Genomic DNA, 12,391 nt, shown 5'->3' on the forward strand with positions numbered 1-12,391 from the left:
CATTATAACTGCATTGAGGCCATAGATCATATACACGATCTTCGACTGATGCTGGTACACCAAAGGCTCAGTTATACTTGCTTTTAACTACACGTACGCATATGTAAGCTGGCTGCTGCACGTATCCTGCAGTTTGGATACTGATCCTGAAGGTGCATCACATGTCATAAGTTCCCTTTTGATGCAACACACTCATTTAAAGTGAATTAAGAAAACTGCTACAGCCATCTGTAGCCAGGAGACATGAGATGGATGGGAGACCACAACCAACTTTGGGCTGTTAGTGCAGAGAGTACAGGAACATCTAAAAGACCACAGATTTTGAACCTCAGACCTTGAACTTATTTTACTTTGACAACAGAATCCATATATTAAAATTTTTTTCCCTTCATTTCAATACTTTCACAGGTCCAGAATGATTACCTTCATACCTATATTTCATACTTTTTGTGACTTTTTGACCTGCACAATAATCCTGCATCTAAAATCATAATTTAAAACTTTTATCTTTCAATTTGTAGAACTGGTCCCCAGTTTAATCCTGAGGTCGGGTTCCTGTCTGTGTGGAGTTTCTGTGCATGTTCTCCTCGTGTACATGTGGCCTTCCTCCAAGTTCTCTTCCATTTCCTCCCATGTCCCAAAACATGCTGAAAAGGAGAACTGGTGACACTAAATTGCCTCGAACAAGTGTGAACGAGTGGATGAATGTGTGTGCATGGTGCACTGTGAAGGACTGGCGTCCCAACCAGGGTGTAATCCTGCCTCAAATCCAGTGCTCCCGAGGTAGGCTCTAGATCCACCAAGACCAAAGCAGTTACTGAAGATCAGTGAGTGAATATATATTTTATACATATTCTGCAAAAGTCTTAGGCACATGCAAAAAAATGCTGTAGAGCAAAGATGCCTTCGAAAATAATGAAATTAAATGTTTCTACATTAAAAAAAAATACTATGAAGTGAATTAAACATTAATAAGTAATTAAACAGAAAAAAGTCAATATTTGGTGTGACAGCCCTTTTTTTAAAAAAAAGTAGTAGTCTCAAGTACAATTCGTGCAATTTGTCCAGCGTCTAAGTCTTTTGCACAGTACTACACACACACACACACACACACACACACACACACACATATATATATATATATATATATATATATATATATATATATATATATATATATATATATATACAATTTATACAGACAAACACAAAGTTTTGTACAACACATCTTTATAAATAGAGCTCATCTCAAACATTGTGTAATAAGTGTACATTGGATAGACAGGATTCATACTGACCTCCAGTTCACTGGAAACAGAAGCAGTGTGTAGTCTGATTTACTGTCTGGATGTTGTGATTGCTGATGCACAGACATTAATGACGTCTGCAGGCAAAAGGTCTACTAAGAAGTTGTGCTACAAGTTTGTCACAGTGTAGTCATATCTGTGTGTTATGCAAAAGCTACTCCATATTACACATAAAACCCTTTACATTACACAAGCCAGTGATTCCAAAGAGGGGAAATATAAAATGGGTGTAAATTTAACAATACAGGATCAGGATCTTTAAAAAGAATTTGCTACATATTCCCACCTAAAACAAAGAAAAAACACAAGAACTAAAAACTCATCCTGCATTAAAAGAAAAAAAAAAGGCAAAAACTCACAGCAATTTTACATCCAAACCAGTTAATTCCTTCATTGAAATAATTTTAGAGGTATTGGCCTAACTTTGTTTTTTAAATCTCAAACTGTTCTTAGTTAAAAGTACATTTGTATGTGCTAAAGCTAGGGGTGTAATGACTGGATGATTTGGATCAATGCATTGATTTATAAACTATTAAAATGAATTGGGGCACCTACCACAAATCAATTAGTATGAATTTTAACTGATCATAAATCAGACAGAGAACTGGTGTGTAAAAAAGAATTCTTATTTTTAAACTGATGTGTAAACAGGTTTAGCAAGTTGATTTGCCCGTAACTCTGATACTTAAAATAGTCCTTCTCTCATCATCATCATCAGCATCATCATCATCAGCATTTGTGAATTAATGGTAGGGATACCCCGGATTCTAAACCAAGTTGGTGACATATTGATCAGAGGCTACTAAATCGAATTGTAGCGTATCATACTAGATTCAGGAGTATCATCAAATATTGTATAATTTCCTTAAGAATCGTAGCGTATCATGTGAAAGCCTGAGGTGAACCCCCTTAGCTAAAGCATCATCTGTTCTGAGATTCGGGGGTGGTTAATGAGCCTGGTTTTACACTGGTTTTGTGCTTCAAGTTTTTGAGTTAACTTTAGCACAGGATCCAAATTTGCTGTTAATTTAAACTCATTTTGGATTTAAATCTTTCTCTTTTTCAGATATTAGTTAAAATGGTGGGGGTATAATGCCATGTGCAGGGTGTTATAACTGCAGTATAATATAGAGTTTCATTTATATCTGGAGTATTTGATGCATAGTCCAATTCTGTAAATTCACACTATGCCTTGGTGCTTTACATTTTATGCTCTTTTTAGCTTTCATGTTGTCATATATATAGCATTATTTCATATCAAGTCAATGTCATAATTCTTGCATCACATCACTCCATCCATTTACAAGATCTTTTTCAGTTTCAATTCTTTCAACTAACATGCTTACATCTAGACTAGAAGATTCTAAAGGGACAGCATATAAAGTTAAGGCATTCCCGTGGCATTTGAGAATGTAAAAGAGTTTCAAAGCGTCCAAACACCTTGTCAGGTAAGAATGGAAGAGGATCTTCTGTTACTGAACGGCTGTAAGGTGAAAGTCAGAGATAGAGAGACAATAAAGACTATATTTTAACTTGTTTCAAATGGGCAGTGGTAGCTCAGTGGTTAGGACTCTGTACTTGTGGCTGGAAAGTTGTGAGTTCAAATCCCAGGACTATCCGAGAGCCACTGCTGTGTCCCCTAACCTTGCTTAGCTGTGTACTTGGATTGGAATCTGGCTCACTCATAGGTTGCTCTGATTCAAAGCGCCTGGCAGATGAATAAATGTTAGATTTGAAGAAAGAGTCCACATTTCTATCTCATTTCTCGTCTTTTGACACTTTTGTCCTCCATCACAGTGTAAAACTCCATGGATTCTCTTCCACACACGAGCCATCCTGAACAGCAGCCCTTCATCTTCGCTGAGTCACAGTGTAGTGGTTATGACCGTCTTTCTGTATATCACAGTGGGGAAAAATAAACAATCCTAGACAACTCCTGCATGACTTCTGACCTCTCTGCGACCGTGACAGAAGCTCAGCAGAGGTCAGAGACGTAGTCAAAGTCACGGAAGCTGTCCTGGTCCTTGCGTGAGAGCACACGGGGTTCTCGCGGCGGCGTGAGTGTGGGCACCTCTGTCGTGAATTCTTCATCAAAGTTACTCACGTCCTCTCTGTCTCCAATAGTGGGAACAAATGGAGGAGGAAGTTTACGCAGGAGAAGAGCCTCCCAGTCCATATTCTATAAGAAAGAAAGAGAGAAGGATGACATAAGAAAAAGCATTCACATTTACAAACTCTGGGCTGTAGTCAAAGCTGATGCACGTCTAGTGAGGATTTAATAGTGAAATACTGCACATCAGACCTCAGATTTAACTCCTATTCATTTACGCAAAAACAATAAAAATACAAAATAATAGGATGTGCTGGATCAAGTGCTATTTTATAAGCTTCGGAATAACAAGGGTGGAAGCCATATTGTTAAATTAAACCAAATTTGTAGTGATTAATGTAATAATTACAATTAGGACTGTTTAAGCAGCATATATTGGCAATATACTAGGCTTCTCTATGTTTATTTCAAATGTTTGAAATAAAACATTTATCATCATTATCATTATATATCAACATTGCTTTTTTTTAAAGAATCATCTTTAAATTGTCTGTTTACATCATATCACAATTGCCAGCAAAGAAAAACATGCAATTTACTTCTTCAATCAACATTTTCTCTTCCTATTTTTTTTCAAGGCAAGTGTTCTGTCTTCACAAAAACTTCTGGCAACATCGGAGGTGTGAACTACGCATAGCTAATTTGCATAATCTGAATGGCAGAACTAAAAGCAGATTTAAGCAGCTGTGTAATCCGATTCTGAATATGAGGAACTTTCTCAGAGTACTGAGAAATACTGACATAATGTTTGGACTCAAGTTGCTGACTCTGAATACGATCCTCTGTTTTTGAACACACTACCTTTAGGTATCTCTAACAAAAAAGCCAAAATTAGTGGTATTAAATAGCACATTGGAGTCGCAAAGCCAGAAATTACAATTAAACTTGAAAATTTATACTAGATGGACCATTACAAAAATATGTCCTGAGTGTCTTCTGCTTCAAAGGAAATTACCCTATGTGCATGTGAAATAAAAAGTACAAAACAGTAGTGACTCCTGTTTCATCCTTACTGGCACTATATAGCTGTCTGTTAGTTTTTTTAATACCTAAATACTGCTTAAAATGGCATAAATGTTGGTATACGCCCTAAAAGGCAAGATCTTTCTCTCACTTACCCTGAAGAAAGGTTGCTTCTTAACTTCTTCGGCATCCTTCTCTCCAGAGCCCAGCCTCCTCTCCGGATTCCTCCTCAACAGCTGTTGACCAACATACAACAAACCTTCAGGATCCAGTTCAATCTCCATTCTGTCATTCTTACATAGAATATGTTTCAAATATCGCAAAAGCAATTTAGCACCAGTTAACATTTATTCACCTTGAACATGCCTGCTGTTAAGTCTTGTATGTTACAATCAGACTACAAACTCTTTGGTTTAATTGTGTTTGTGCATGTAGGGAACCCACCCTCCTCATAATGCCAATCGCTTCTGATGACAGGAATCGTGGGTAACGGACTTCATCATTCACTATGCTGTCAAACACCTCCTCCTCGTCATCTCCTGGGAACGGAGACTAGAAAGAGAGAGAAAGAAAAGAACATACGGTACAGAAAAAAGTAAACATTCATTCATTTCCTCAGAGCTTACCTTATTAGTAAAAGAATGTTAAACAACTGGTTAAATAAAACTGTTTTGGACACAACATATATGAGATAAAAGTTTCTAAATATAAAAATCTTTCACTATTAAAAGAATACTCTAGTAGTTTTTAACATAATCACATTAGTAGTGTATGCGTGATTACCAAAATATGAATTTTAACATGTCTACTTGTTCTGAGAAAAGAACAGATAACTTATTAAACTCACGTTTAATCAAGTCTAAGGGCAGTTGTTAGGGCCTTTAATAAATATGTACAGGAAACACATTCAGATATCTTTCACAAATTCTTCAGTCAAAGATATCTGTAAGTTATGCTTTAAATGTATATAATTTGTTCTTTTTCAAACAAAAGAATTGGGGTTATGCATCAACTATATGTTTAAACTCCGTGTGTTCCTGCATAGAAACCACAAAACCTTCATGAAAATGTCTTTTTATGACTTTTTTTTTAAACACTTTCTCTTATGTCTATTTCATCCTAAGACCTTCATTCTTGGAGTATGAAGTTTGTAGATTTGAGCTATGTAAAATTTTAAGGTATATTAAATATTTATTGACCAAACTGCCCTTAGACTTCTATTATAAGTGTGTTTTGAGTAAACAGGTTTTCTAGTCTTTCTGTGTTCTTTCTGTTCTGTGGTAATCACACATTATACACACTATACACACAATTTAAAAACACTGGAGTATTCCTTTAACTCTTTAACACTACATGTCTTTTATGTGATTTGGTTGCCCCATAAATAAGGATTTTCTGTTATTTTCTCAGTACAAGGAAACTTGTTTAAATACAGATGTGTTGAATAGAGATTAGGATGAAAAATGCTGGAGTATTCCTTTAAAAGCTATACCAAGAAAGTACAGCGTCTCTCTCTCTCTCACCTCTCCAACAAGCATCTCGTAGATCAGGACTCCGAGTCCCCACCAGTCCACTGCCCTTGTGTAGGACGTGTCTGTCAGAACCTCCGGAGCCAGAAACTCTGGAGTGCCACAGAATGTACTCGTCCTGTCCCCAAAGCCCATACCTGAAGAGAAACACAAAAAGACAAAAGACAGTTATTGAGAATATAATCTTGTTTTATGGTCATTCTAATGCTCATGCTACACATCCCACCTTCTTTACACAGTCCAAAGTCAGCTATTTTCACATATCCTTCTGTGTCAAGCAGCAGATTGTCCAATTTTAGGTCCCTGAATATTAAGAGAGTGAAGTCAATATCACATCTCACAGATCTAACAGATGATACTGATAGGATACAGAGAAGAAAGCATACACAAGGGACAGGTTTCGTACCGATATACAATCTTGTTGTCGTGTAAAAACTGAAGGCCAAGCACCACACAGGCAGCATAGAACCTGAAAACAGAAACAAGTATCATGATGCACCTTCAATCTCACCCACCACAAGTCCGTTAGACACACAAGTAATGTACATCAGCACACACGCTCTACATACACAGCCCGTGGCTCGGTGAATACATCAGCGTGGATGTGCATCATGAGATCTCCTCCCGCTGTGTACTCCATGACAAAACACACATGCTCCGGTGTCTGGAAGCAAGCGAACAGGTTCACCAGGAACGGGTGCTTAGAGCTGTTCACTATCTCAAAGATCCGCTTCTCACACATCAGGCTGATAAAGTGAAGGAGACAGAAGTAACAAGAATAATAAGGACGGTTTACAATAAGAGACTGTGTAGTGCATTATAATTACAAAGTCTTTCACTACATCCCATCATCATGCAATTTCTTGTAATAATGTAGATTACAGTCACACTCTCACTGGACAGTTCCACACCACACCACCAGAGGTCATCACCACCTGAATACTAACCACTTCTGCATCACCAACACTCTCCTGTAGCTCATTACTTCTGTGACTCTCGGCCACGGATGACTGTGACATGATCGGGATTCGAACTTACGATCTCCCAACAATAGAGCAAATGTTTTCTGCTGCTACTGAGCCTCGCTTACCTACGTATGTGTCTCTGTTCAACTCTTTAGATTGTTTTCTTAGTTTTTTCATGCATTGCCTAGTTACTTGTCTTTGTTTCCTGATGGAACTGAATTTTTGGTTTTGCTCTTTTGACCTAGCTTTTTGATTTCTGATCGTGTTTTCCCTATGATTTATTAAACTCAGCACTTGGATGCAACAAATCCTCATGTTGTGAGTTACAGATTACATAACTCTCTAAATGCATTCTGATGTAGACTTGCCTCTCCACTTCATCTCTGGCCACGATGTCTCCTTTCTTCAGTGCTTTGATAGCATACATCAAGCCTGATTTCTTATATTCCGCCAGCAGTACCTGAAAAAGTAATTTACAGAAGTAATTTAGCTTAAAATGGCAACATGCACAAGTGCAGAAAAGGAGAAATAAATATAAAAAGACAAAATAAGGGACAAAGTTTACCTTGCCAAAATGACCTCTGCCCAGCACGGCGATCAACCTGAAATCCTGAAGCGCCAGTGGAGTTTTCTTCTGTTTACTGCAGAAGACCAAACACACACATACACACACAATGTAACACAAAGGGCAAAATACAGCAATTATACATAAATCTTTGTGTGTGTGTATACCTGCTGAGCGAGTGTGTTCTGTTGGGTCGTTGAGGTGTAGTAGAGTCCTGAGGAGAGCTTGGCTCAATGATATGTGGTCTCTCCTGAAATCATGAAGAAAACAGACAAAGAACAAAGTAATGACAAAAGAGTAAAGAGTAAAAATGGACACTGACTACAATTCATATGAATGGCAGTATCTAGCCTTCTAGACTGCCCTTCAGACTGTGAGCGTTCTAGAAATAATATCACGATGTACTCATGTGACATCACCATTTCTCACGCAAACATTCAGGTAAGTAGAAAAGAAACACTGTAAACTCATCCTCTGAGAATTTTATAATGGAGAATAGATGCAAATATTTTATTACAGACATCCTCATAAATTAATGTTGTTCAAAAACAGCTTAAGCAATATACTCGTAACACAGACATCTGTTTCTCTCTCTCTCTTGTTCTCTCACCGGTGTCTGTCCATCTGTCATGTCCCTCCTGAGTTCCACTTTCATGGGGGAATCAGAGTCCAGGCTCAATTTCTCTACAGAAATCTCCCTACATCATACACACATATCCATCCAAACACATACACACGCAGGAATAGAGAGAGAACCACAGATAAAAGGCATACACTTTGATAGACTAGCACTAACACTGTGACTTAGTTTTAGCAAAGTTTTACAATATGTTTTTTTTTTTTTTTTTTACAATTTTTTTTTTTATTTTAAGAAAATAAAAACAATCCCAAACAGGTTGAGTGAGGTGTTTTTGCAGAAAAAAAGTTTTAGACTTTTTTTAACAATTGGGTATGTCCCATTTGCAAAAAGAGGACATGAAAGCGAAAGCCTGAATGCCAGAGAGCTAGAATTTCAGCAGTTTCACATCACTTTTAAAAACCTGGTTGGAAATTTTACAGGGAAAGTTGTAATATGTGGGATTTATGGGTCAAAGAGTGATCCAGCTACTGATTTATTAATTTTCTGTGATTTACAAATTCACAGCCAGGGACAACATCCTTACAAATTAATACTATTATTTCCAGTGAACTATGTCAACTCAACTCCAGTTCAAAATGCAGTAACTAATCAGGTCTTATTTCTCAGACAGTTAACTTAAGCTTATTCACAGACCCATGACAACTTATCTGAACCTAACAGAATTGTGACAGGAACCCCTTTCAGATTAGCATTACAACTGTTCATCTGTGCAACACACAAAATTACCCACCTCTTATGCATCTGTACTGTATTTTGAATGAATATGTGTATAAGCATATTATTAGTGTGTATTACCCAGACTGTATTGTGTGAGCTGCATTGGGACTGTAGGTTCCTGTATTGTTAACGGTTGGAATGGCATTTCTTAACAGCCGCACCCACGTGCCGATATCAACGTTCATCTGGCGAGCACGCAGGAAAGCTTTACCTGTCAATAAACACAAAAGAAATTACATACACTTAACATACAATACAGCAAAGCTTTGCCCTCTAAGGGTGCACTGTAAAATGTTCAGAGAGCTATTATTTACTCATCTATTAATTTTTTGTATTTATCCATCCATGCTCATTTTATTTCCCCCCTCTTCATTGCCTGATCCACTTCTTCTTTTGGTTTGTGTATTTTTGCACACGGTTATATAAAGTCTACATCCATAAATGACCTTAACAGAGTGCGAACTGAAGGAGGTGTTTGATCATCCATTAGCATGTCCACTCAGTCAGACAGATCAAAGCAGATGAGGTGCAGATGTGGAAAATATGCAGTTACATGTTTATAGTCACGTTGTGTCTTTCACATCAGCGGGTCTGCATGGCGTTAGTGAAGAACGAGTGTCTTGAGTAAATGACTACATTTGGGTTAAAAGGAAAGCTGTTTTCTGGACTGATGGTTGTTGTGGCTTTACCCTGTTGCTTAGAGAATACTTTCTTCTGTCTCTTAAGGCGTGGAACCCTTTCGATGACCGGGTTAAAGAACGTCACCTGGAACACAAACACACACAAACAAGTTGAAAGATGGGACCAAAAGTAACAACATCTTTATAAATGGATGTGTAAGTAAGGCTGTGTGTGTGTGTTTGTGTGAGTGTGTGTACCTCAGCCAGCAGAAGGCCTTGTGGTTCCAGCTCCAGCTTAACTGTGTGTTTCTGGTTATCCAGGAAATCCTCCAGCTTCAGGAATTTCAGTGCACACAGAGAGCGATAGTCCTTCCAATACACTGCTATCTCCATTTCTCTAGACTATAAACACACACACACACACACACAAAGGGCTGTTTAAAATAAGAAGAAACTAAGTTTAAATTCTACAAACAGCTTTATAATTGAGGAATAAAGCACATCTGAGAGTGCTGTTCTAGGAAAATAATCAACGACAGGGTGGTGTGATTCATCCTGAAGCAAAGCAAAGTTGATTACTTTTTTATAAGAGCACATTCCAAAATGTTTTATTCTTTTTATACCAATTTGCTAAAGCTTTTTTTTTTTTTTTTTAATTTATTAAAGAACAATGTGTCATACATGTAATATTGTGGGACATCCATGAAACAAGTTAGTTCCTGTTTTCACTTGTGATATGACAGCTTTAAACAGTTATTCATTCTCCAACCTGTCTTTTTTTGTCTCTTAAGACAAATAAATAAGACAAAAAAACAAAGCTGGTCATGTTACTGGGAAACTTCAAAGCACTGACTTCCCCATCCTAAAGACTTTCCTGTAGTCAAGTTAACTTAAGGTTACTGTTTTACCTGACAGTTACAAAGTGCTGACACTGGAGACTCCTTCCAAAAATGGTAAATAAATGTCTCCTCACAGAAAACTTCACCATATTAACAATTACACATGTTTTTTAATCCATTTATGCAAACATCCACCATACAAGTCCCTTATCAACACTGTCTGACCAATCAAATTCAACAGCACTGTGGTATAAAGTAGAATAATGCATATCAGAGTAACAGTAGTTAAAATCAGTGTTCTACTGGTGCTCTAATATAGTAGTAATTACTGTGCAGGAGATAGTGTTATAGTGATGACTGAGACTAAACAGTAAAGGTCTTCTTCAGTCAAAATGGTCAAATCTGTCTAACTTTCTCCTACCTTTTCAGTGTGAAGAGTTTGTGGCTATGTTAGCAACACAGTTGTATGCATCTGATGACTTATGGACACCACCACATCTTAATATAATTACCTGAAATTTACTTTTACTGTATTGCTCTAGCATTGGCAAGCTAGATAAAATTCTGTATCATCCTAAGACTTTTATCATTAGAGTTGAAGATTTGTATTTGCATCATATAGTCAGGTATTCTAAACATCAGCAGAAATCTTCAGCTGCCCTTAGACTTCCTTTATAAGTGAGTTTAGCACAACAAGGTTTTCAGTTCTTTTCACATTAAGGGAAACTTGCTCAAATTATTGTCATACGTTTAATAATCGTTCATCAACCGTGCTGTACCCCATCTGTATAGCCAGAATCTGTGATGTAGTGATTAGAAAAAACTGTTGTGGGATCAGTGTTGTGTTGGTAATTAATGCTCACTCTTTCCAGCTCTATAGTGAACGCTTGGTCCCAGGTATGTTCTCCGACTGTCTTCCATGCTGTCTGACCCACCACAGTGTTATCCATCTTCAGCACTGCACTCACCTCCGCTGTATACACACACACACACACACACACAATGGAGATATTGGTGGAGTCTCCTCCATTTACTCCGACTACTTTCACCTCCAGTGAAATGGTTCAATAAAACACCTGATGTTACACCATACACCAAATGTAGTCGATTAGCCAAGGCATGTTTGCTGTGAAGAGAAAATCTGACCCAAAATCTTTATATATTTGCTTCAAACATCATTATATTTACATAATTATGGCTGAGTACACTATCATACAAGAGCTTACTTTCTAATAAATTATTTTGTAAAATAACAGAGAGAGTCTGTATCAACAAACTGAAGTTTCAAGTTCACATCTCTTCCAGCGTTTTAGTTCTAATTTGATGAGTTGAAACGTAGGAGGTGTGCTGTAAAGCATCACTGCCTCTTCGTGAGGCCTCATTCCGTCTAGTGTGGAATGATTCTAAACTGGGCTAAGGAAATATCACAAGTCAGGTTGTACAAGATAAACATAACATTATAGCATTCAGCCACATAATGAAATTTTGTTCATGCCTATAAATCGCATCAAGTCACACTGTGTCCTAACCAAAGCAAGTCTGCAAGATGCTACCAAAGAACTAGATGTGGTTTAAGACATATTTATGGTGTGTGGCTATAATTATTGCAGACACCATTGTAGCCAAAGAGGCAAATGTCAGACAATAAACAGGTCTTGGCTGATCGTCTACATTTGGAGTTAAATGGAAAATTGTGTAAATTTGATTTTTTGCCAGTCATTCCATTCCAATCCATGGGTACAAGCAGAAACAGTCAGTTCTACCTCAGTTTAAACTGGCAACCATAAATGCTAAGCCTTTGGGAAACAACAAAATGCCTCTACACAAGAAAAGTAGTATATACTCATATTTGTATATACATTTCTTGTAATTTTCTTATATTTTAATATTCTGGAAGGAACGGGCATAGTAACTACAGTTACCTTTTTCAAACATAACTGTACAATTGTATACTTAAACTCATTTATAACTGTATTCGTATGGGTTTTAAATTTAATTAGATAGTCCTAAATACTAATATCTAAAACTAAGCCTTACTTACCCCCAGTAACTGTCATGTATTTCCCCCTTGCGCCAAGCGCTGCAAGCCACGCCTCTCAGCACGTGTAGCAGCTCGCAGCACTGCGGTGCATACTT

General features: G+C 37.4%; 1 protein-coding gene across 5 annotated transcripts in view; it reads right to left on the reverse strand.

The window, feature by feature from the left end:
* Positions 1-1,209: 1,209 nt before the first annotated feature.
* The window catches only part of pkn1a (protein kinase N1a), a 47,745-nt gene continuing 36,563 nt past the window's right edge, over positions 1,210-12,391 (reverse strand). For all 5 annotated transcript variants that reach the window (XM_053229970.1, XM_053229969.1, XM_053229968.1 and 2 more), the window contains exons 8-22: positions 11,119-11,228; positions 9,675-9,818; positions 9,486-9,561; positions 8,875-9,007; positions 8,050-8,137; positions 7,607-7,689; positions 7,440-7,515; positions 7,243-7,334; positions 6,479-6,655; positions 6,316-6,378; positions 6,136-6,212; positions 5,904-6,046; positions 4,825-4,932; positions 4,536-4,616; positions 1,210-3,486 (exon numbers count right to left, since the gene is read on the reverse strand). In XM_053229970.1, coding sequence (XP_053085945.1) covers positions 3,283-3,486; positions 4,536-4,616; positions 4,825-4,932; positions 5,904-6,046; positions 6,136-6,212; positions 6,316-6,378; positions 6,479-6,655; positions 7,243-7,334; positions 7,440-7,515; positions 7,607-7,689; positions 8,050-8,137; positions 8,875-9,007; positions 9,486-9,561; positions 9,675-9,818; positions 11,119-11,228 — 1,655 coding nt within the window. In that variant the 3' untranslated portion in view covers positions 1,210-3,282. The remainder of the gene's footprint in view (positions 3,487-4,535; positions 4,617-4,824; positions 4,933-5,903; positions 6,047-6,135; positions 6,213-6,315; positions 6,379-6,478; positions 6,656-7,242; positions 7,335-7,439; positions 7,516-7,606; positions 7,690-8,049; positions 8,138-8,874; positions 9,008-9,485; positions 9,562-9,674; positions 9,819-11,118; positions 11,229-12,391) is intronic.

This window comes from Pangasianodon hypophthalmus, chromosome 26 (genome assembly GCF_027358585.1).
Source record: "Pangasianodon hypophthalmus isolate fPanHyp1 chromosome 26, fPanHyp1.pri, whole genome shotgun sequence".
NCBI classification, from domain to species: domain Eukaryota; kingdom Metazoa; phylum Chordata; class Actinopteri; order Siluriformes; family Pangasiidae; genus Pangasianodon; species Pangasianodon hypophthalmus.